This window comes from Mustelus asterias, chromosome 17 (assembly GCF_964213995.1).
Source record: "Mustelus asterias chromosome 17, sMusAst1.hap1.1, whole genome shotgun sequence".
NCBI classification, from domain to species: domain Eukaryota; kingdom Metazoa; phylum Chordata; class Chondrichthyes; order Carcharhiniformes; family Triakidae; genus Mustelus; species Mustelus asterias.
The window spans coordinates 16,698,324-16,723,477 of NC_135817.1; the positions used below are offsets into that span (position 1 = coordinate 16,698,324).

A 25,154-nucleotide genomic window follows, 5' to 3' on the forward strand; every position below is an offset into this window, starting at 1 on the left:
TCCCCCACCCCCCCCCTCCCGTCCCGTCCCCCACCCCCAATCCCGTCTCGTCCCGTCCTGTCCCGTCCCCTCCAAAGGCATCAGATGCATTGGCACACCATCTGCAAGCTCCCCTCCCACCCACCATCCTGACTTGGAACTATATTGCCATTCCTTCACTGTCGCTGGGTCAAAATTGTGAAACTCCCTCCGTAAGAGCACTGTGGGTGGAACTACACCATATGGATGGTAGTGGTTCAAGGCAGAGGCCCACCACCACCTTCTGATGGGTAATTAGAGATGGCCAATAAATGTTGACCTTGCTAGGGACAGCCATCCAAAATTTACAGATCCATAGAAGGTCAAGAATGTCTGACCGAGAACTCGAGGCATTGGAAAAGACAGAAAATGAAAACCATGAATGAATAGCAAAAAAAAGCAATGCTTGTTTATGTTGAAATTTCCTGTGTCAGCATCCTTGCCTTGAAAGCATTATAAAGATTCATCTCTTACAGTCTCATTTTTGCCCTAACAATCTACTACATGAAGGGAATTTCTCCCAGCTTCCCCCTCGCTTATATTAACAATATTAAGTCTATTTCTTGTTAATAAATCACCAACAGTAATAATTTCTATTGATTTATCTCAACAAAACGTATCATTTTGAACATTTGTCAGAGCTTCTTTCTCTTTGAATGGAAACTGCTCCAGGTTATTCCCTCATAATTGAAGCATCACTACAGTCAATCTCTTCTACACGTGCTTCATGGTCTTGACACCTGTCCTAAAGCAAAACAAGACACAGTATTCTAACCTGAACAAACCAATGATTTGTATAAGTTTAGTAATACCTCTTTGCATTGTAGTGTTCTTGCAGTAGAAAAATCCCTTAAGAGGGTGGAAAGAAAAATTAATTGAAGAGAATTGGCAAGGGAGGGTATGAGTTCAGTCAGCCCTCACGTGAGATTGATCCCAGTTTCGTTCAGCTACAGCATTTTACCAGGTGTTGTCAAACCAGGTGAAATGGTTTTAATAGCAAAAGTTGTGAACCAGACATTAAGACCACACAACTGGGATAGTAGTACAATTAACATGGATGTATATATATTTTTATATGTTTAAGGTGAATGTTTAAAAATTCAGTTTTGTGCTACAGACATATGTCTGGAAGAATGCAGCTCAGACTTTGGGAGAGCAGAATAATTACTCACTTCAGTCTTGCAAGTGATTATGTTAAGTAGAGTTGATGGACTTTCGTTTAATCGTTCCCCTGGGATTTCTGATTAGAGTGATTGACAGGGTCATGTGATGATTGTGATATATGTGTAGTCTTGGGTCTGTAGCAGCGAAAAAGGGCCTTTGCAGAAAGCAGTTTAGTCTGTGGCTGAAGTCTGAATGAAATTAGAAGGATCTGGCAGGCTTCTGAAACTCATTTTCTCCCTGAAAGCTTAAAACTGTTGGCACTCATTATAGCAAGTATATTTAAAGTTTTAAAGTTTATTTATTAGTCACAAGTAACGCTTACATTAACACTGCACTGAAGTTACTGTGACATTCCCCTAGTCGCCACACTCTGGCACCTGTTCGGGTCAATGCACCTAACCAGCATGTCTTTCAGAATGTGGGAGGAAACCGGAGCAGACACGGGGAGAACATGCAAGCCCCACACAGCCAGTGACCCAAGCCGGGAATCGAACCCGGGTCCCTGGCACTGTGAAGCAGCAGTGCTAACATGCCGCTCCTATTTATGGTTACTAACTGTATTTAAAGTGGCATTTAAATCTGTAAGAGGAATATTGCTTATTTGGAACTGAAACAGTGATAAACTAGAAATTGAAGTTGTTTCCTTTTCATTTTTAAATACTGTTCACCTGTTAATAGTTAAGTTGCTTTATTTGTTAGACTTGTATTTAAAATGTGTTATTAGATAAAGTTTATTTTACTATAAAAGAATCCCTAATTTGCCAGTGGAATCATTCCTGGAAGGAAGTATAATTTCCCCACATTTATGCCAAAAAAAGAACAATTGTTGGGGTCTAATCTGCTATTCTGATGTAATTTGGGGTTCTGGGGACATTAACACAACTATGTAAACATATTTGCTCTAAGAAAAAGTCTTCTGTGAGCACTTGTAACTAAATAAAAATACAAGTGCTGTAACTGACTGCAGTATATGTATTAGGGAAACTTTACATACCTGTTTATTGGTTTTATTAGTGTTAGTGTTACCATTGCTGTACGTTGTTTCAAGGGGTAGATTTGCACACTAATCCACTACCATAAATATGGTGAGGATTTGTATTGTACAGCATGGGACCTCATGCAGCAGCTTTTCATCTTGTGATGTAGGCAAGCACTGGGACTGCTTAGTCTGCTTATTTGCTGCATGGGATATCTTGTAATTGATTTCCTCAATTTTGAAAAGGAAGAGTGGTTACTGTGTATCAGCTATAAAATGTTAGTCTTGTGCTTATGAACATCTGGAAACAATGCATTAACATCTGTGCTTTTTATTCTGTAGGGCTGACTACTGGAAGTCTCAACCAAAGAAGTTCTGTGATTACTGCAAATGTTGGATAGCAGACAACAAACCTGTATGTTGCATTTTATGTTGCATACAATGTAGGATTTCAACAGAAAAATTCTTAAAAATAATGTTTTCATTGTAGCCCAACATTTTACTGAACTGGATTTTGATAGTGGTACTTCACATCAACCCTGGTAAAATTAATTGCTATTCTGATCATTTTTCTATGCACCAAATTATTTCCATTCATTGTGATGTGTTCTTAGAGGACAATCATATTAGAGCGTTGAGTTGAAGATTTTTTAACAGTAGCAGAAAGACCGAGTGCAGGGTCGAGTTGGAGGGGAAGGCACAATAAATCAGGCAGTAGGGAATGAAGTAACACAGAGCAGTAGATGGTTAAAGGAAAAGGTGAGGGAGCTCAATTCTTCATTTTACAGCCTTGGGAAAGAATATGATAGAACAGTGCATCTCAAAATTTATCAGCAGGGTCTTGCAAAAATAGGTTATTCTTGCACTTGTGCCTTACTCACAATCAGAGTGACTTGGATACTTTAAATGTAGTAACAGTTGAGTGCAATCTCAGTTCAAATATGGAAATAAATATAACTGTAAACATGGGATTGGGGGTGATCTAGGAAATTGGATCAGGAATTGGCTAGCGGATAGGAAACAGAGGGTGGTGGTTGATAGTAAATATTCATCATGGAGTGCGGTTACAAGTGGTGTACCTCAGGGATCTGTTTTGGGGCCACTGCTGTTTGTAATATTTATTAATGATCTGGATGAGGGTATAGTTGGGTGGATTAGCAAATTTGCTGATGACACCAAAGTCGGTGGTGTGGTAGACAGTGAGGAAGGGTGTCGTAGTTTGCAGGAAGACTTAGACAGGTTGCAAAGTTGGGCCGAGAGGTGGCGGATGGAGTTTAATGCGGAGAAGTGTGAGGTAATTCACTTTGGTAGGAATAACAGATGTGTTGAGTATAGGGCTAACGGGAGGACTTTGAATAGTGTGGAGGAGCAGAGGGATCTAGGTGTATGTGTGCATAGATCCCTGAAAGTTGGGAATCAAGTAGATAAGGTTGTTAAGAAGGCATATGGTGTCTTGGCGTTTATTGGTAGGGGGATTGAATTTAGGAGTCGTAGCGTTATGTTGCAACTGTACACAACTCTGGTGCGGCCGCACTTGGAGTACTGTGTGCAGTTCTGGTCCCCACATTACAGGAAGGATGTGGAGGCTTTGGAGAGGGTGCAGAGGAGGTTTACCAGGATGTTGCCTGGTATGGAGGGGAGATCCTATGAGGAGAGGCTGAGGGATTTGGGATTGTTTTCGCTGGAAAGGCGGCGGCTAAGAGGGGATCTTATTGAAACATATAAGATGATTAGAGGTTTAGATAGGGTGGATAGTGATAGCCTTTTTCCTCTGATGGAGAAATCCAGCACGAGGGGGCATGGCTTTAAATTGAGGGGGGGTAGTTATAGAACCGATGTCAGGGGTAGGTTCTTTACCCAGAGGGTGGTGAGGGATTGGAATGCCCTGCCAGCATCAGTAGTAAATGCGCCTAGTTTGGGGGCGTTTAAGAGATCCGTAGATAGGTTCATGGACGAAAAGAAATTGGTTTAGGTTGGAGGGTCACAGTTTTTTTTTTAACTGGTCGGTGCAACATCGTGGGCCGAAGGGCCTGTTCTGCGCTGTAATGTTCTATGTTCTATGTTCTATGTTCTATCTCGGACTGGTTTGTTTGATGTCCTCAAATATTCAGTCCTTTTATTAAAAGAACTTTAGGCACTATGGATTATTTGCCAGTGCTTCAACGGAAAAATCTAAAATATGCATAAGAGAGAAAATAATTAAAATGAACGGATGGCGGATGGTGAGGCCACCACACTGGAATACATTGTTGCTGGAGTCATGAGAATCCCTTTCCCATCATTACTACAAGCAGAAAAGCATCACTGTATTAGTGTAGAAAAAAATCTGCAACAACCATGGGAATGATTAAAGCACAACTTTGTGAAGAAGCCGAGAGAGCTTAGCATACAGAGGAGAGGTTGGAACATGAGAGGGAACATTGTTGGTCTGGATAATGGAGAGGAATCTGGTAGCTAACTGATGTCCTTTAATTTAGAAAACAGAATTACTCAGGAGTAGTTATGCTTGATACCAGCAGCTGTGCAGCCATTTTGTATTTATGTAACATCTTTACTGTGGGAAATGTTCCAATGCTTCACAAAGGGAACAGGAAAATTGATCTAAAGAAATTGAGCTTGTTAGAAAAGGTGGAAAGGTAGGTTTTGAGAAGGTTCCTGCAAGTGGAGTGAAGGAGAGGTTTGGAGAAGGTGAGAGTTCCAAAGACTGTACCTGAGGGAGCTGAAGACTGCACCAGAAATTGTGGATCAAAGGATGTGAGAAAATTTCCTTTAGGTTGGCATTACAGGCTGTGAAGTACTGGAGGATATCGTGCAATGGACACTGATCATGCAACTTCCTGTGATATTATTTAGGCCAATTACAATGATGATGTCCGTGCTGTAATGTGAGACTCTGGAGGATGTGGACAGCACAAATTATCTATATTCTAGTTGCAATCTCTGACCTAGAATTAAGTGTGTTGCACGATAGGAGGCTAATATGACTAATAATATTGTGTTGGCTCTCGAGAACTACTGTATTGTCCTGTATCCCCCCCCCCCCCCCCCCCTGAATTTACTTCATCTACTTTCCTTTTGATTTATTATGGATTCTGTCTCTACCACTGCTTTTGATGGGGCATTCCATGTCCTCAGTTTAAAAAAGAATTCCTCCATTTTTGACTTTTATAGTAGATCTAGTTACTAACTCTACCCAGTGGAAATAGTCTTTTACCCTATTTACTGCTCTTTAACTTTGGACTCAATTCTGCCATTCTTCCAAGAAAGCTATAAATCAATCACCATGTTCCAGCTCTTTCTCATGCTGGCTTAAAGCTAGTTATCAGTGCCAAATGTGCCTGTAATACATGAGCTGCCAACTAACTAAGTGGGGAAGAGACCTTGAAGGGGTTGGGAGTGGCTACTGACTTTGTTTCAGATTTGTAGTTTTTTTTAAGGTTTAGCATGATAGTTGGAGACCTTGTTCTTGTTTGCTAATTGCTATGGCATTTACATTTTTGAGTTGTGTGGGTAGACTTTCCTGTGGGGTGGGAGTAGATTTCCCACCCTGGTATAGAACCTGCTCGATTTTAAAAAAAATGCTAATTAAGGATGGTGATGGGCAACAAATTTCAACTCACCTTTCACATGATTTTCAAGTACTTTTTTTCTACATATCAGATCATTCCTTGAGAATTGGCATTGGTGTTACTCTAGGGGTATTGGGAAGATCCAGTTGACCTAAAGGCTATTTTGAGACCATAATTTTGTTTGGGCTATTTTGGGATGATATTCTGAATCCCAGCAATCCACAGTATAATGTATTTGTGTCGATATAAATATTTATCTGGCAAATTAAGTCACAAGGCACAGCTACTGTTTTGGGGGATAAATTAGTAATTGTGTTCTTACTGTGTCTATAATATATTCAAGTAAGATCACTTGAAATTAATTGTTAAAAATGATGCAAATGAGTACTTTCAGGTCTGATGAAAATCACTGAAGTTCCTCGTGTCTTATTTATTTTTACAAATAGACAGATAAAATGGTATGGTGCGTGTTCACTTAATAAGTTTGAATTTAATAGCTGGAGAAAATGTAATTAAATTTGAAAGTATCCATTTGCCTCAATTTTTTTGTTGTATTGCTGTTATCAAACCATTGAAGCTTGAAGGCTGTTAAACATGTCTCTGTGCTGGCATTTTGCAAGCAATCTCCAAAACTACTTCCACTGCCTTACTGTCTCTCCACACCCCTGTATCTTTCCTTGTTTCAAATATTTATCTATCTTGTCTCTTTTAAAAGCTGCAGTGACCTTTGTCTCAAATATTCTTTTTCAATCACACTCCCTGTAACATTTCCTGTTCCAGCAACCTTCTGTGTGATTTAAGTTCTTTTAACAGCTCCTCACATTCAATAATCATTTTAAATTGATGGCCTCTCGTCTCTAATTTTCCAAGAGGATAGTCCGTCTGTATTTATCCTGTTGTAATTTTAAAAAGCAGTAGTAAGTCACTACTTAGTCCTCTCTCCTCCAGTGGAATAGTCCCAGGTCTCGTACAATAAAATTGCATGGAAGTAGACTTGGCTTGATCATCAATTTTAGAATAAAGGAAGTTGCCGTTTCAGGGTACATATCTAGAATTGTGCTATTCAATAGAAACTGTGTATATAGGAAGGAAGGAAAGTGGTTTCTACTGATCAGTTCATAATGGAAAAGCATATTTCTTAATAAATATTATTTGTCTGAAATAAAGATTGTGCATGAGACGCAAAAACCCAGTCTGCAGGTGCAACAGGTGATCAAGAAGGCAAATGGGATGTTGGCCTATATTGCAAGGGGGATAGAATATAAAAGCAGAGATGTCTTGCTGCATCTGTACAGGGCATTGGTGAGGCCGCAGCTGGAATACTGTGTGCAGTATTGGTCCCCTTATTTGCGGAAGGATATATTGGCCTTGGAGGGAGTGCAGAGAAGGTTCACCAGGTTGATACCAGAGATGAGGGGTGTTGATTATGAGGAGAGACTGAACAGATTGGGTTTGTATTTGTTGGAATTTAGAAGGCTGAGGGGGGATCTTATAGAGACCTATAAGATAATGAAGGGGCTGGATAGGGTAGAGATGGAGAGATTCTTTCCACTTAGAAAGGAAACTAGAACTAGAGGACACAGCCTCAAAATAAAGGGGGGTCAGTTTAGGACAGAGTTGAGGAGGAACTTCTTCTCTCAGAGGGTGGTGAATCTCTGGAATTCTCTGCCCACTGAAGTGGTGGAGGCTACCTCGTTGAATATGTTTAAATCAGGGATAGATGGATTCCTGATCGGTAAGGGAATTAGGGGTTATAGGGATCAGGCGGGTAAGTGGAACTGATCCACTTCAGATCAGCCATGATCTTATTGAATGGCGGGGCAGACTCGAGGGGCTAGAAGGCCTACTCCTGCTCCTATTTCTTATGTTCTTATTTGAGATTTCAACCTACAGTTTTATTTAAAGGATTGATGAAAAGCAGAGTGACATAGCTCCTTGAAGGGTCTGATGACACACCCATTTATACTATCGATATGGTTTGCACGTGCAGTGTACACAAATACAATCTATACATGGGGCGGCACAGTGGTTAGCACTGCTGTCTCACAGCGCCAGGGACCCGGGTTCAATTCCGACCTGCGCTGACTGTCTGCATGGGTTCCCTCTGGATGCTCTGGTTTCCTCCCAGTTCTAAGATAGGTGGATTGGCCATGCTAAATTGCCCCTTAGTGTCAGGGGGATTAGCAGGGTAAATACGTAGGGTTATGTGGATAGGGTGGGATTGTTGGTGCATGCTTGATGGGCTGAATGACCTCTGCACTGCAGGGATTCTATGTGCTCAGTGTACACAGATATATTTGAAGACTGCAACATTTTCAATGAATGCAGTCAAAGCCCAGGCTTTTTATGTAGACCTGTAGATGATCACTTGAAATTATTTATTTGAATAAAAACATGAAAGGGTAGAAAAAGCAATTCTATGGGTAATTTTAATGATTAATTGTGGAATACTCATATTTGAATTTAAATTTTTTTCAAAAATCTTCATCTTGTGTCCATAAATTTTAGTTACTAAGACAAAATAGAAATTATTTCAAAAAGCATTTTGTGATTTGATTTATCAAATTATCAGTGAAATATTAACATTCAATTTTCTTATTGTAAAAGTACTTGCTAAGGAATTCTGTTTATTTCAGTGATTTGCATGTTAAGAGGAGTAAGATAATGCGTATCATATACAGGAATTTTAACATGCTGGCAGATAAGTTTCATATAAAAGTCAGCATCGCCTTCTCGGGGGCAGTTTGGGATGTGGGATAAATGCTGGCCTGTGACACCCACATCGTATGAAAGAATTTTTAAAAAATCAATATCGATTGATGTGTTTTACAGTCCTGTGTTCAAACATTAAAGCTGTTGTTTAACCTTCTAATAAAATGGTTATCATTGTTTTCCTCAAATGTTTCCCACAGAGTGTTGAGTTTCATGAAAGAGGGAAGAACCATCAAGAAAATGTGACCAGGAGGATCAGTGAGGTACCTCCTTGTTTTCCATGATCTGTATTTTCTTTTTCTGACTGTTGTGTACACATTACCCATTCTGAGCTGGTCCTAAATAGCATGTTCATTTGCGCTTCCAGATTAAAAAGAAAAGTTTGGAAAAAGCGAAAGATGAGGAAAGGAAGGCAAAGGAATTTGCTGAGATGGAAAATGCAGCTATGAAAGCTTACCAAGAAGATCTCAAGCGACTTGGAGTAAATGTTTCAGGTAGCATTAAGTGTTGTTATAAGTGTCTGTTTCTTTGAAAGCTGTTAGAATTAGATGTGATGATATCAGGTCATTTTGAATTGCTAAGCAAGTACTGTAGATCAGAGTGTCTAAGTTTACCTTTGAAGCCATACAAAATTTCTTGCAAAAACTGGAGTCGACTTGTATGTGTAAGTGGGCACCAATTTGAAATGTGAATGGAAAGCAGTGGTATTTCAAATTAAATCAATGTGATGTCAATGAATTAACTCTATGACAGTTAACTACAGTCAAAATGTTTTAGAAACCGTCAAATTCATTGTCTTTGGCATCCAACTCTGATCCAAGTTCATCAAATTCACTGAGTCTTTTTGGCTATGACATCATAAGGATCTCACTCTGGATCTGATTTGGTACTTTTGGTTTGCGAATCATTCCTCCACAACAAATTATCATCTCCATTCATTGAATTGGATATTTGGTGTTTTGTAAATGATCTGATAGTTTGTGCATTAATAGCATCTAATGATTTAAAGACAAAGTTGGACAAAACGTCAAGTGCAACAGCACCACTCTTTGTAAAGGTTTTTTCTCCATTAACCATCCATTTGACAATATGATCCTTGCATTGCAAAGCAATTGAGGTACACGTCCAACGTGTTGGAATTTGGACTGCTTTGGGATGAAGCTAGTAGGTTTATTGAACAACAACAACAATTAATACTTAATATTTCACGAGTCGAGGTATGGCACTATACACAAGCTCAACACGTGTCGGTCTGTACTTTTATGGATCCTGGAGCTCTGGGGTCCTCTCTTGATCCCTTAAACTTGGTCATTTGATTCATGACATCCTTTGAGAATTTAACGTGGTCAACTTAACTTGATATACAAACTTATTTGTAGCTTGAAGACTTTAACTCTAGTTTCCCTCCCTACCTTAACTGCTGTAGCTTTCAGCCCATTTACCTGTCAAAGTTGTGCTCTCTCTCTCTCTCTCTCTCTCTCTCAAGACACACCTGACAGCAGATGCTGAGTATTTTTTTCTCACTTGCTCCCTCAAGCTGAAAACAGTTTGCTAACTAAGATTATGCACTTTCTCTTAAGGTCTTTAGCCCTGCACAAAATTCTGATGGCAGCTCAAACCCATGGTAATTATCTGTCAACTGGCAATGTCCTCTGGAAGTGCTAACCTCCGAGCAAGTGCTCCACTACCAACTCCTCTAACTTTCTCTCCCAACAAATGCTCCAGCAAGTATCCTGTGATGAATGCTATTCCCCCAACAAAATGCTCAGTGATGCATTCCTATTTTTATACTCTTTTGGAAGGTAGTTTTGTCACACTTAGCCCAAATATGTGCACCTATGTCAACACAACACAAGTAACAACTTCTAACCAAACATTTGCAACTTTTGGCCAGTGGGAAGCGTTTCCTATCTTCCCCGCAGCAAGTTGAATCAATCAACTTTGCAGCCCACTTTGGTAGGAAAAATAGAATGGCAGCGTATTATTCAAATGGTGATAAATTGGGAAATGTTGGTGTACACGAGGGTGTACTTTACACCAGTTATTGAAAGCAAGCAAGCAGGTTCAGCAAGCAATTGGAAAGCAAATGGTATATTGGCCTTCTTTGCAAGAGGATTTGAGAACATGTCTTACTGCAGCTGTACAGGGCCTTGGTGGGACCACATGTGGGTTTTTGTGTGCAGTTTTAGTCTCCTTATCTAGGCAAAGATATACTTGCCATGGAGGGAGTGCAGTGACAGTTTACTGGACTGATCCCTAGGCTGGAAGGATTGGCGTACGAGGAAAGATTGGGTCGACTAGTTTAGAAGAATGAAAGGAGGTCAAAGTGAAGTGTGTCAGATTCTGACAGAGCTGGACAAAGTAGATGTAAGGAGATGTTTACCCTGGTTTTGGGGGAGGGGGAGTGTTGTCTGGCACCGTAACGGCCTCAGAATACTGGGTAGGCCATTTGGGCTGAGATGAGGAGAATTTTCTTAAGTTAGAGAGTGGTGAAGCTAGAATGCTCTACAACAGAAGGCAATGGAGGCCAATTCACTCAATCTATTTAAGAAAGAAATAGATTTCTAGACTCTACAGCGTCAAAGGGTATGGGAAGAGTGTGGGAGTATGGTGTTGAGATAAGGATCATTGAATAGTGGAGCAGGCTTGATGGGTCAAATGGTCTACTATTTTCTATGCTCTATAATCTGTATCTTTTTGACAGGAGGTCCTGGAATGCCCGGTGTTCTGAATGCCTTGCTGACCATAACTTCATTTTTTCCTTATAGCTACATCACAGTACTTGATACTTGGAGACACCAGTTTTAAAACTTCTAAACATATCCCAGAATTCACAAATTATCCCATTAACACATACAAATCAAGACCTTTCATCACTAAGCTTATACACTGCAGTAGAGGCGGATACAATTTTGTCTTTTAAAAAGCATTTAGACAGTTACATGGGTACGATGGGTACAGAGGGATATGGGCCAAATGCAGGCAATTGGGATTAGCTTAGGGGTTTTAAAAAAGAAAGGGCGGCATGGACAAGTTGGGCCGAAGGGCCTGTTTCCATGCTGTAAACCTCTATGACTCTATAACCTACTCATGGACACTCAGTTTGGGTTCCGCTCAGCTCCTAACCTCGTTACAGCTTTGGTTCAAACATGGACAAACAAGCTGAATGCCAGAGTTGAGAGTGACTGCCCTTGACATGAGGGCAGTATCTGACTGAGTATGGCAGCACGGTAGCACAGTGGTTAGCACTGCTGCTTCACAGCTCCAGGGACCTGGGTTCGATTCCCGGCTCGGGTCACTGTCTGTTTGGAGTTTGCACATTCTCCTCGTGTCTGCGTGGGTTTCCTCCGGGTGCTCCGGTTTCCTCCCACAGTCCAAAGATGTGCGGGTTAGGTTGATTGGCCAGGTTAAAAATTGCCCCTTAGAATCCTAAAATGCGTAGGTTAGAGGGATTGACGGGTAAATATGTGGGGGTAGGGCCTGGGTGGGATTGTGGTCGGTGCAGACTCGATGGGCCGAATGGCCTCCTTCTGCACTGTAGGGTTTCTATGATTCTATGATTTCTATGATCAAGGAACTCTAGCGAAACTGGAGTCAGTGGGAATCGGGGAAAACTGTCTGCTGGTTGGAGTGATACCTGGCACAAAGGAAGATGGTTGTGGTGGTTGGAGGTCAATCATCCCAGCTCCAGGACATCACTGCAGGAGTTCCTCAGGATAGCATCCTAGGCCCAATCGTTTTCAGCTGCTTCATCAGTGACCTCCCTTCTATCATAAGGTCAGAAGTGGGGATGTTCACAGATGGCTGCATAACATTCAACAGCATTTGCAACTTCTCAGATACTAAAGCCATTAGTGTCCAAATGTAGCAAGACCTGGACAATATTCCAGCTTGAGCTGACAAGCGGCAAGTTACATTTGTGCCAGGCAATGACCATCTCCAACAAGAGAGGGCTTACCATTACCCCTTGACATTCAGGGTGGGATTTTCCAGCCATGCTTGCCCCAAGATCGGAAAATCCTGCCCGAGGTCAATGGACCTGTGCAAGGTTCTGTCCCTCCCGCCACGGGACATCCCTTATATTTAAGGCATTGATTTTTTTTAAAAAATCCTTCCCATTTCTTCTTCCTCTTCCCTCCTGCCAATTTTCCCAAAAAACATTTTGTCTTTTTTTATTACTATTTTAAAATTTGGACACATTCTAGTTCTTCAAATTCTGTAACTAAATAACAAATACATTGTCGTCTTAGCATCTTCATCATCAAGTACAACTGAGAAAAAACCGGCAGTAAAGGCCCCTGACACACAACGTACTACAAAGCCGAACATAGCAAATATCTGGGTGCAAGGTGTCTCGCCTGAAGGATATTTCTATTACTACAACTCTAAAACAGGAGGTAAGATTTGAACTTGGCTTCTGTTAAAATTCAACTTGGTGTACTTATCAAAAAATGTGCCTAAATCAGGAATTTACCTATCACTGACGATTTATTCCCCAAAATATTGAAAATATGGTAAATTTGCTTCTGAAGACAAGCTGTTAAGATGAGAAATCTATTGAAGTATGGCACAGCAACTTGCTGAAATTTACAAGGACAGATTCACTTTTGTTGTCATTAAGTCTACTTTAAAACTCAGTTAAACAAATAATTCTCCCTTTCCTTCATTTGCCTCCCCATACCACGCAGCATCCTTCTTATCGGCAGACCGGTTGTTTGAGCGTTGTTGGGTTCTACTCATTACCTTCCAGCAGCATGACAAACCAAAATCTGTATTCTACTGTATTGGGGGAAAAACTGGTTGTTTTAGCTTACTGTTGTCCTCTTAGATGATTTTGGCGAATACCGAGCTCTGTTGATTAATTGAGTTCTGCTATTGTTTCACCTTCCCTCCTTGCCGATTGGACCTTCACTTTTAGACCTATTTTTGACTTGTGGTGTCTCTCCACTCTTTACTGTTTGGATCCAGCTGTTAGTTTTAAAGATCTGGTTTTCTGCTGTGCTTTCCCTACCGCTGGAGTTCTGTTAAATGTTTTAATAATTAATTTGCTATTAACTTGTACATTTGCAAAGCCCGGCAGGCTTGCTGTGTACCTCTTCTTCCAAGTAGGGGTGATTGTCCATTTTACCCTCTTGTCTTTAGGTGATGCTTTATTCTCACCCTGGTATGTGCCCACTTTCTCAATGCATTCACTTACCTTACAGGATAACTGTTGTGGTCTCCTTCATGCTTTATTGAAAAAATATTATATTTCACTCATGAAAGAGAGGGTTTCTTTGTATCTCTCACAAAGTAAGAGTTTTAACAACACCAGGTTAAAGTCCAACAGGTTTATTTGGTAGCAAATACCATTAGCTTTCGGAGCGCTGCTCCTTCGTCAGATGGAGTGGAAATCTGGAACTCGGCATCTCCACATCATGACTCTCTCACAAAGACCATAGCAACCAACGCCTCACTGTTCATGGCTTCCACCTTGGACCTTGTTTATATATTAACATTATTCACCTTGTTATCTCATTGGAACATGCATACCATGAATCTTATATTGCCTTTTAGGAAGCTTTATTTCCTTTCTGCCACCATTTACCATTTCCCCAAGGCTCTTCCTGTATATCTGAAGTGGTTTCATAGAATCATAAAATCCCTACTGTGCAGAAGAGGCCATTTGGCCCATGGAATCTGAACCAACTCTCTGACAAAGCATCTCTGACAAGCTTGTGTGGCTTTTGCTACCAAATAAATCTGTTGGACTTTAACCTGGTGTTGTTAAACCTCTTACTCTGTTTACCCCAGTCCAACGCCGGCATCTCCAAAGCATCTTACCCAGGACCTCTCTTCATCTAATGGCTGATCCTCCTTTTGATTTAGCTACCACCTCTCTTATAGTATTTCATGCTGCAATCTATTTCTTTTAAACTTCAAATGTAATCTATTTGGTCTTTTCCTCCTTGTATTGTAATTGGCATTTGATTCTATCAACTCATACACTAATATATTCTTTCCATGGGTCTCATTCTGTATAACTCTCAACTTAGCACGTTTCTCAACATGCTATAAGCTTTGAAAATCCATGGTAGTAACTAAACTTAGCACATCTTGTTTTGTATCATCTCTTCTAAATTTTACAAGCTTGTTCTTACTTTTTCAATTGAGAATTTAAAAAATTTGTTCTCTTATGTAGTTTAGTTGAATTAAATGAGTAAAAATGCAAATATACACAACATTTCTCAATGTAAGTAAAGTAGCTTGTTCAATTTTATATGAATTAGCAAAAACTGTTTATTGCAGCAACGACCATTTGTTATTTTAGTTTGAGAGATCACTTGTATTATTTGGATTGTTACATCTCTAAACAAGTGTGCTGAAGTGTTGCTTCACACAATACTTCACGGTTCCACAATGGTTAGCACTGCTGCCTCTCAGTGCCAGGGACCCGGGTTCAATTCCTGGCTTGGGTCACTGTTTGTGCGGAGTCTGCATATTCTCCCTGTGTCTGCATGGGTTTCCTCGGGGTGCTCATAGAAATCATAGAAATCATAGAAACCCTACAGTGCAGAAGGAGGCCATTCGGCCCATCGAGTCTGCACCGACCACAATCCCACCCAGGCCCTATCCCCACATATTTACCCGCTAATCCCTCTAACCTACGCATCCCAGGACTCTAAGGGGCAATTTTTAACCTGGCCAATCAACCTAACCCGCACATCTTTGGACTGTGGGAGGAAACCGGAGCACCCGGAGGAAACCCACGCAGACACGAGGAGAATGTGCAAACTCCACACAGACAGTGACCCGAGCCGGGAATTGAACCCGGGACCCTGGAGCTGTGAAGCAGCAGTGCTAACAGCTGTGCTACCGTGCCGCTCTGGTTTTCTCCCACAGTCTGAAAAACCTGCTCATTAGGCCTACATGTACTGGAGTGTGGCGACTAGGGGATTTTCACAGTAACTTCATTGCAGCGTTAATGTAAACCTACTTGTGACGAATAAATAATCTTTAAATAATATCTTTGGAGTCAAATTATTCAAAGTACATGTGGACCTAATATATAGAAAACCCTTGTTTGTGAAGAATTTAAATACAGAATATTTACTTGGAGTACGTGCTCAAGAGAACGCAAAATGACTGAGAACTGTATTAAATATGCAAAATAAGAATATATAATTCCTCAGGCTTGTTTTAATGTTATTTGTCAAAGGAGTATTCTGCAATTGTCATTCAACTAGATTAGTTGTATGAGACAGCAAATGACTGTGACACTGTCCAGTTTAAGAACTTGTGAATTTTCTATTTGCCCATGCTAAGTATGGCGGGCACTGTACAAGACTTTTTATTTAAGGACAAGTCACTAATATTTCCTCCAGCTGGATTTCATCGATATCATATTTAGTGGCTTCAGGGACAGCTTGCTCCTCCAGACACCAGGCTCTATTTCAGGCATTTTAAAAAAATTGTCCAAAACCGTGGCCTGTTGTCTTGTTCAATAAAGGGCGAATAATAAATCTGGCAATAATATGCTTATCAACCTAATGGTGCTGGGAAACTTTTAATGACATTAACCCAAGACAAATGAATTGACACAAGGAAAAATATGGGCTAATAAACAAAAGCTAACATGGAGTTGTTAATGACAAATAATCTTTAACTTGATTGAATTCTTGCTTAAAATTGATTGAATCATTTGAATTAACACAGTGTTGATGAAGATGGTGCAGTTGATGCTGTGTGTATGGACTTTCAAAAGGTGTTTGGCAAAATACCGGCTAATATACATGTTAGCAAAATGAAATTGTTGGAATTAAAGGGGCTGTGGATATATAATTGGCTGAGGAATAGAAAGCAGATGACAATGATGAATATTTGTTTCTCAGAATAGGGGCTAGTATTCCCTAGTGGTTGCTGTTGGGGCTTCATTTATTCTTACACATGATATAGGCACGCTAGCAAGGCCAGCATTTTTTGCCTTTGAAATGGTGTTGGTGAGTTGCTGCCTTGGTCGTTGCAGTCCATTTTTAGATACACTCTCAGTTCTGTTAGTGAGGGAGTACCAGGATTTTGACCCAGCGGCAGCAAAGGAGCAGTGATATATTTCCCTGGTCTGGAGGGGAACTTGCAGGTGGTGGCATTTCCATATATCTACTGCCTTTTGTCCTTCTTGGTAGTAGTGATTGGAGGTTTGGAAGGAATCTTGGTGAGTTGCTGCACAGCATCTTGTAGATGGGATAGACAGCTGTAACTGTGGTGATAGTGGAAGGAGTGAATGTTGAAGGTAGTGAATGGGGTGCTGATCAAGTCAGAAGTGATCACTTCAGAATTCCCAGCCTCTGACTTGCTGTTATAGGTATTTATATGACTGGTTCAGTTTCTGACCAATGGTAACCCCCAGGATGGTAATAGTGAGGGATTCAGTGATGGTAATGCCATTGAATTTCATGGGGAGATGGTTAGATTCTCTCTTGTTGGAGATGGTCTTTGCCTGGCACTTGAATGGCATGAATGTTACTTGCTGCTTAGCAACTTAAGCCTGGATATTCTCCACATCTTACTGAATATAGACTTGGACTGCTTCAGTATCTAAGGAGTTGCAAATGATGCTGAACAGAGTGAAAATGTGTTTGGACCAAGGCTGAATGGCCCTGGCAGAAACCAAACTGAGCATTTAATGACAACTGCTTTTTTGATGTACATTAATATCCTGGGTTTGGGTAGACTTGGGGTACATCCAAAGTTTGTAGATGGCAAGAAACTCATTGATGTTATAAACATCGACGATAAGAGGGCATGGACAGACTAGTGAAACAGATGAATTTTAATGCAGAGAATTACAGGTTAATTTTGGTAGGAAGACTAAGGAGAAGTAGTGTAAACTGTAGTGCATATTTAAAGGGGCTGCAGGAACAGAGAAGTCTGGTTTATGTGTGCACCTACCTTGGAAGGTGGCAGTACTATTTACGAAGGCTTTGAGAAAAAGCACAGCTGATCCTTGCTTTTATAATATCGAGGCATATGGCACAGAAGCAAGGAAGTTATGTTAAACCTTCATAAAGTACTGGTTAGGCCCTGCCTGGAGTATTGTAGCTATTTTTAGATCCTGCACTTTAGGAAGAATTTCACCAAGGCCTTGGAGAGGGTGCAAAGGAGATTTACTAGGTGCCAGGATTAAGGGATTTCAGTTGCACAGAAATATTAGAGAAACTGTATTTCCCTCATTTAAACAGAGAAGATTAAAAGAAGATTTGACAGAAGTGCTGAAAAGTTAAAAGAAAAGGTTTTGATAGTGTTATGTTATGGCACTCTACTGTTGTCAAGATATTTTGGGCTTTGTTTGGAACAGAAGACATTTACCGATAAGAGAAAATAAGTACAGGAGTTGCAGCTGTAGGCTGCCTTGGGGTCGGGCTCCACACTTTATGTGTTAACTCCATGGCTGCTAGTTGATTCTGCCCCAGAGAGGACTCCACCCTCTGGGGTGATCGCTTACTCTCTGTTTCCATTGGTGTCTCAAGTCAGATAACCCACTTCTTCTGTACTATCTTAAAGATGGTAGTCATGATGTGGAGATGCCGGCGTTGGACTGGGGTGAACACAGTAAGAGTAACACATTTCCACTCCATCTGACGAAGGAGCAGTGCTCCGAAAGCTAATGGTATTTGCTACCAAATAAACCTGTTGGACTTTAAGAGACAGACACCACATACAAAACATAGAGTAAGCAGGGAGAAACCATTTCCAACAGCTGATGGGTCCATAACCAGAGGAGAGACTGTTAAGGTGATTGGCAAAAGAACAGAGCTGAATAAAGAAACTTTTTTTTACCCAGAGGTAGGTGGTCTGGAATATATTGCCTGGAAAAAGTGGTGGAAGCAGAGTCAAGAATAACTCTTAAAAAGGGAATTGGATAAATACTCAAAATAAATTTTAGGCTATGGGGAAACAGTAGGGGATTGGGAGTAATTGGATAGTTCTTTGAAAGAGCCAGTGAAAGATGGGCCTCCACTACTGTATCATTCTATGATGCATGTATGATTTCCAGCTGAGCTATGGGGAGGACATAGCTGCAAAGAGATATAGCCATTATTGTATTAAATGGTGGAACAGATTCGATAGGGCATATGGTCTGTCACTTGTGTTCTTGTATCCAGCAATTGTGCTACTGCAAGCTTGTCATTTTGAACAGTCAAAAGTTGAATAAGTGGAAAGATAATTTTGCTGTTTACACTCTCAATCTTCTGATGGGAGGGAGAAAGCTTTGAAGTTATTGTATTAGGGTCTTGGAAGCATGGAATTGAAGGAGTCCATTTGGCCCATTGAGTTTGCACCAACCCTCCAAAAGAGGAGCGCTATCTAGGACCACTCCCTGTAACCCTGCACATTAATCATGGACAATCCACCAAGTCTGCACATCTATGGACTGTGGGGGGAAACCAGAGCACTTGGAGAAAACCCATGCAGACATTAGAAGAAGGTGCAAACTTCACCCAATGTTGGAATTGAACCTGGGTCTCTGGCGCTGTGAGGCAGTAGTGCTAACCACTATGCCACTATAACGCCCTTGTGCATTCCTGATCTATCTGATCTTCCAAAGATTACAATTCTAAAGACATTGATCAAAAATGAACAGCATTTATCTTCGGTCTGCTGCCTTTCAAAGGTGACATGTCCCCATGATCCCCAGCCCAAGAAGCATTGTGTTCATAGAATATGAATATTCTAACTAAACCAATGCTCACTGCCTCTTATCCTAAACAGGTTGATACAGCAAGTACCATCCGCATCTCCATCACTTGTCTTTCTTGAAACTTATTCATTTTAAATAAATGTCCTTTATGCCGTTAAGTCTGATTATGGCTCCACATCGCCTCTGAGTTCTGAGGTCCCATTCATATTTATTTTCAGATCTCTCTAATGCAACCCAGTTGAGTGCTGAAAGTTCTCTCATATGTTGTTGTTTAGGCCCAGGGAGTGTACATTTAGGACAGTCTGTAAATGAAGATAACCAGTCCAAATATTACCCCTCCCTTTTAAGTCATGCTGTTGACCAGCATTTCCTCCAAATTGCAAAGGTTCCCACTTAAACCACACACGTATCAGCCCCTTTAAGTTAGCATGTGTTTTGGCTTCAGAATAAAAATTAAAGGGGCTGTGCACTTAAATCGCCTGCACACTAAAATGTAGATTAGAGATTGCTGGAAATATTCAGCAGATCTGGCAGCATTTGTGGAGAGAGATAGAGTTGACGTTTCAAGTTGAATATAACTCTTCAGAACTGCTGCTTTCTAAAAATGTTATATTCAAGTCAAAACAATTAACTGTTTCTACAAATGCTGCTGGACTGCTGCATATTTCCAGCATTTTATTTTTATTTATAATCAACTGTTGGACTTGTCTTTCTCTCTTCCCATTTTATTTGTTCTGTTTATTTTTATTTGAAACCTTGTGACATGCTCTTTTTCCATATCCTACCTACCTTTAGTTTTTTCCCATGCTTCAAATTTATTGATTGGTTTCTTTGTCTAATTTAAACTTTAGGTTTTTTTGGCTATATTGAAAGCACAATATAAATGGAAATTGTTGACTTTATTTAGCTGTTTAACTTCAAATATTTACATTCAAACATGAAGTATTTCTATACCTTAATTAATCTTTCCCTGGAAATGAATACAAATCAACCAATATACGGTGAACACCAAATTGACATCCTACCTTTTTTCTGAGTGAATTTGGCTGTATCAGTTAGTTACAATTAAATGACTGTAAACAAGTTTAGATGCACTATTTTGGATTTTGTAAACTGTTATGGTAATGTTAATTTTTGATGAGTGAGTCCCTGTCTGCAGCAGTGAGATAAATGAACTCCACCCTTCCCACTGATGGTGCTACCTCACAAGAGCCAGGCCCTAAATGCTGCATCAAGTGACTTATCATCCATGGCAATGTCAACATCTGGTCTCAGCTTGACCTCTCTCTTCTGAGTTCACTCCCTGTAATTTCTCCCTCCATGTAAACACATCTCTCCAAAGTCACTTTGCTTTGCTTTCTCTCATGGTGTTTCCATTTCCACCATTTCAATCACAGACATGTTCTTCTCTGATCATTTCCTTGTATCCTTCACTGTTCACACCTCAGCTCCCCCTTCTAATCCCACTTCTGTGTCCGACCCTGGGAAGAAGCTCTTCCCACAAATCACTTTGCAAAGCACTCTTGTGATCCTGGACCTCCATTTACCATGATACATCTGCAGCCACCAATCGGCTCAAGTCACATCACCACTACTACTTTTGCCGTGACAAAAAAAATCCTTTTCTCTCTCCCACCCTGGTCTTTCCACTTGGTTACAGTCCTCACTTTCATTCATTTACGTCTTTTCAATTTAATAGATTTACGTTCATGGTTCAAAACTGTTTGGGCTGTTTACCACCAGATCTGGCTGAAACACACAAAACACTGTCAGGCTCTGCTTTCCACCACCAGTACCACTGCTTTCCACTACCAGTACCAGTAGCACCCAACAATCCAAAGGTAATTCTTAATTTTTCCATTCCAACCATCATCTTAAACTCATCTCCCTTTCCTCCTCAGCTATAACAAGTGCTAGGAACTCATTGACTTTGTCAGTAAGGTTGAGACCATCTATTCAGCTGCCTCTGCATTATTCCCTTCCACCTGTCACCAAGCCAAGCTTGATTCAAGGTTCTGTATGCTTGCTTTGCACAAACTTGCCAATCTCGCACCAGGACTGATAAACTATATAAAGATTTGGTTTACTTGAAGTGTAGGATGGCTCAGCAAATAGATGTACTTTATGGATTTAGTAACTGTTACTCTCAAGGAAGGTACAGCTGCGATTCTACACCACAAGACGTGCACTACTCGCTGATGGCCACATGCTGCTTTTCACTCTGGCTACTTCCTCATTTACGCCTTCACTTAAAGTGATAATACAACAGGTTCCCCCTGTCTTAACCCTGAATCCTTATCTTTCTTGAGTTTCCCATCTATCTCAATTCATACCCTATCTGAGCTTCCATGAGCCCCATCTTCTGTCCTCTTGACCTTGTTTCCACTGAACTGCTGACTACCCAACTTACCTCCCTGGCCCTCATACCATCTGATATTGTTAATGGTTCCCACTTCCTGGTTGCAGTTACCCTCTCCTTCAAGTCTGTCATCGATGCACCACTCTTGAAACAATCCTTATCTTTGAGTCTGCTGTTCTTGCCAACTCGAGCTCCATCTCCAATTTCCCTTTCCTCTCAAGGTTTTGAATGTGCTACCACTTCTCAGATCTTTCTCTCCATGTCTAAAAGTCTACAAGCAGGTTGCACCCCTACCTCCACACTAAGATGCTAATCAAAATCTCAAACGACACGCTCTGTGGTAATCTAAGACTCCTATTCTTCTTGACCTGTCTGCAGCCTTTGACACAGCTGACCACACTAACTTTCTCTAGTGCCTCTCTTCCATTATCCAGCAAACTGGGACTGCCCTTGTCTAGTTCCTTGCTTAACCTGCCCAATCATTATCAGAGTCTCCTGCAATGACTTCTCTCCCAGCCCCCACATAGTTATTTTTGGAGTCGCCTCAAGAATCTATTCTTGTACCTCCGCCCTCTACCCCAGTTGCAATATTTCTCATCTTCATTTCATGCTACCTCTTGGTGATATCATTTAAAGCCATCAGGTTCCATGTGTTCTCTGTGACACACGAACTCTGCCTCAATACTGCTGCTTTCTGCACTGATTCTGTTCGACAAACAGTTCTGAATGAGCCAACCTTGAATTAAATGTCAGGAAGAGAGAACCTACGACCCCCGCTCCATTCCCTAGCTGCTGACTCCATCCCTCTGGCTATGCATTGTCTATGGCTGAAGCAGGCTGTTTGTAACCTTGCTTTCTATTTGATCCTGAAATGAGTGTTTGATCGCATATTCTCTTTTGCTTGTCTCAGCACCTGCATCACCTCATTTATGCCTTCCTTGCCTCCATGCACAATTATTACAAGGTTCACCTGGCTGGCCTCCATCCTCCACCACCTTATAGAATCCATACATTGCAGAAGGAGGCCATTCAGGCCATCAAGTCTGTACCGACTCTGACAGTGTCTTACCCAGACCATCTCTTCCCCCCCGCCCTAACCCCATAACTCCACATATTTACCATGGCTCATCCGTCTGACCTACACATCTTGTGACACTATGGGGCAATTTAGCAGGGCCAATCCACCTAACATGCACATCTTTGGAGAGTGGCTTATTCAACATTCTGCTGTTTATATCCTAATTCATACCAAATCCAGCACCCTGTGCTCATGCCCTACATCGACTCCTGTTTTGCCAATGCCTCAACTTTAAAATTCTTGTTCTTGTATTTAAATTCTTCCATGAGCTTATCACTGATTTCTGTCATCTCCAGCCTTCCAACCCAAAATCTCTGCAGTACTCCAATTCTGGTTGCTTGTTTATGTCCTCTTTCCTGACTATTGCTTGCCGTACCTGTCAGTTGTGCAAGCTCTTGAATTCCTTCTCCATCCCTCTCCACAATGGTCTTTCTCTTTCTATTTAAAGATGTTCTTTAAAATCTACTCCTTTTACCAAGCTTTTATTCACCCATCTTAATACTGTCTCCTCCTCCTCACTTTTTGTTAGTTCTTGCAAAGTGTCTTGAGGCATTTTGCAGTACTACGTTAAAGACGCTATGTAAGTGCGAGTTGTAGCATCTGAATGTTTGACTCTTGATGCTGCATAAAGAGCCATCCTTACTGCTCATTTTAATGGTGGCACATTAAGAACATAAGAACTAGGAGCAGAAGTAGGCCATCTGGCCCCTCGAGCCTGCTCCGCCATTCAATAAGATCATGCCTGATCTTTTCATGGACTCAGCTCCAATTGCCCGCCCGCTCACCGTAACCCTTAATTACTTTACAAAAATCTATCTTTGCCTTAAAAACATTCAATGAGGTAGCCTCAACTGCTTCACTGGGCAGGGAATTCCACAGATTCACAACCCTTTGGGGGAAGAAGTTCCTCTTCAACTGAGTCCTAAATTTGCTCCCCCTTATTTTGAGTGAATCTCCTCTGCATCCCCTCCAGTGCCAGTGTATCCTTTCTCAAGTAAGGAGACCAAAACTGTACAGTACTCCAGGTATGGCCTCACCAGGACCTTATACAGCTGCAACATAATCTCCCTGTTTTTAAACTCCATCCCTCTAGCAATGAAGGACAAAATTCCATTTACCTTCCTAATTACCTGCTGCACCTGCAAACCAACTTTTTGCGATTCATGGTTTGACCAATCAACATGTAGATTAAAATCCCCCATGTTAATTGCCATACCATTTTTACATGCATCAGTTATTTCTTTGTTTATTGCCTACCCCATCGTGATGTTATTATTTGTGGCCTATAGACCACACCTATCAGTGACTTTTTCTCACTATTTCTAATTTCCACCCAAATGGATTCAATCTTTTTCTCCTTCGAACCTATATCATCTCTCACTACCGCCCTGATGTCATCCTTAAATATCAGAGCTATACCACCTCCACCATGACTAATAAATCTTGTTGAAAGAGAGACACTGCTGAAGCTTTTTGTTTTGCATTCAGAACAAAAACAAGAATACCAAATTTCAAATGGGCACAACATGCTTCCCTGTGGTCTGCTCTTGTGTTCTTAAAAGGGCGGTGATTGGTTGGTAATTCGACTCTGGCTATGATGTTGCAGTGGACAAAATGGGGAACTATAGGTTCCCCAAGCTCCCAGGTATTTAAAAAAGGCAGACGGCTTGAATATATTTCTTTTGTTTGCAGAGTATGGGTCCTTGCGTATGAATGTATGTTAACGTAAATGAGTCATATTACAGTCTCAGCTGGTTAACTTAGATTGGTTGTTAGTGTAGCTATTCGCACTCAGTAGTCCATCAGGTGCCGCCCAACTGCAGAATCACATCGAACAGTAGACGTTTTGCAAATATAGGCTGGTTGAGCACAGTCTCTTACAATCAAAGGAACATGCAGTTTAATTTGATCAGTCAATCATTTAGACATGTGGCCCATGCACCTGGCATTGCACAAGCACTCAAGTTTATACACTGTTGCTTAGCCTTTTCGATTTGACGGCAGCATCCTATTCAAGAAAGATGCTACTCAAAGCTGTTGCAGCTTGAAACAGCTTGCTTAACATGTTCAAATTTTTGAGATAATTTGCTTTTCTATGGTAATTTGTACTACCATGTGGCTCTTTCTAATTCGAACAATCTCATACCTTCAGCTTGGTAAGGCACTCCAGCATACCAGTGAAATCGGTTACAAATGAATAATTCATTGTTATATACATGCCCTGTTTATGTAGTTACATTAACTCGATGCAGGACATTTGCAAATGTGCTTTATAAATCAGAATTCATTTTAGCTGGATCGCATGTAATTTATTTCTTCTTCATGGGCAAAATTAGATGAACTAAAGGTTTGATTCACAAATTTAAAGTCTCTATGAATTTGCCGCAATAAAATAGAATGAATCAGTGGAAGGTTCTTATCTTAAAAACCTTTATCTTGTCTGTGGTAACACTCGGTTACCTTTACTTCGACAGACCACCTGGGTGTAATATTGAACCAGTTTGGTTTGCAGGTTCAGCTAATGCAGTCCTAGCAGCAATTTGCATTGCAGTACATTATTTGCATCATTGAATCTGGACCAGCTCCCAACAATCTAAACT

The 25,154-nt window shown here is 40.8% G+C and overlaps 1 protein-coding gene across 1 annotated transcript in view; it reads left to right on the top strand.

Annotated features, from left to right (window-relative positions):
- Positions 1-25,154, top strand: part of wbp4 (WW domain binding protein 4) — a 56,662-nt gene that overhangs the window by 13,283 nt on the left and 18,225 nt on the right. Inside the window, exons 2-5 of the mRNA XM_078232081.1 lie at positions 2,501-2,573; positions 8,640-8,702; positions 8,807-8,933; positions 12,690-12,836. Coding sequence (XP_078088207.1) covers positions 2,501-2,573; positions 8,640-8,702; positions 8,807-8,933; positions 12,690-12,836 — 410 coding nt within the window. The remainder of the gene's footprint in view (positions 1-2,500; positions 2,574-8,639; positions 8,703-8,806; positions 8,934-12,689; positions 12,837-25,154) is intronic.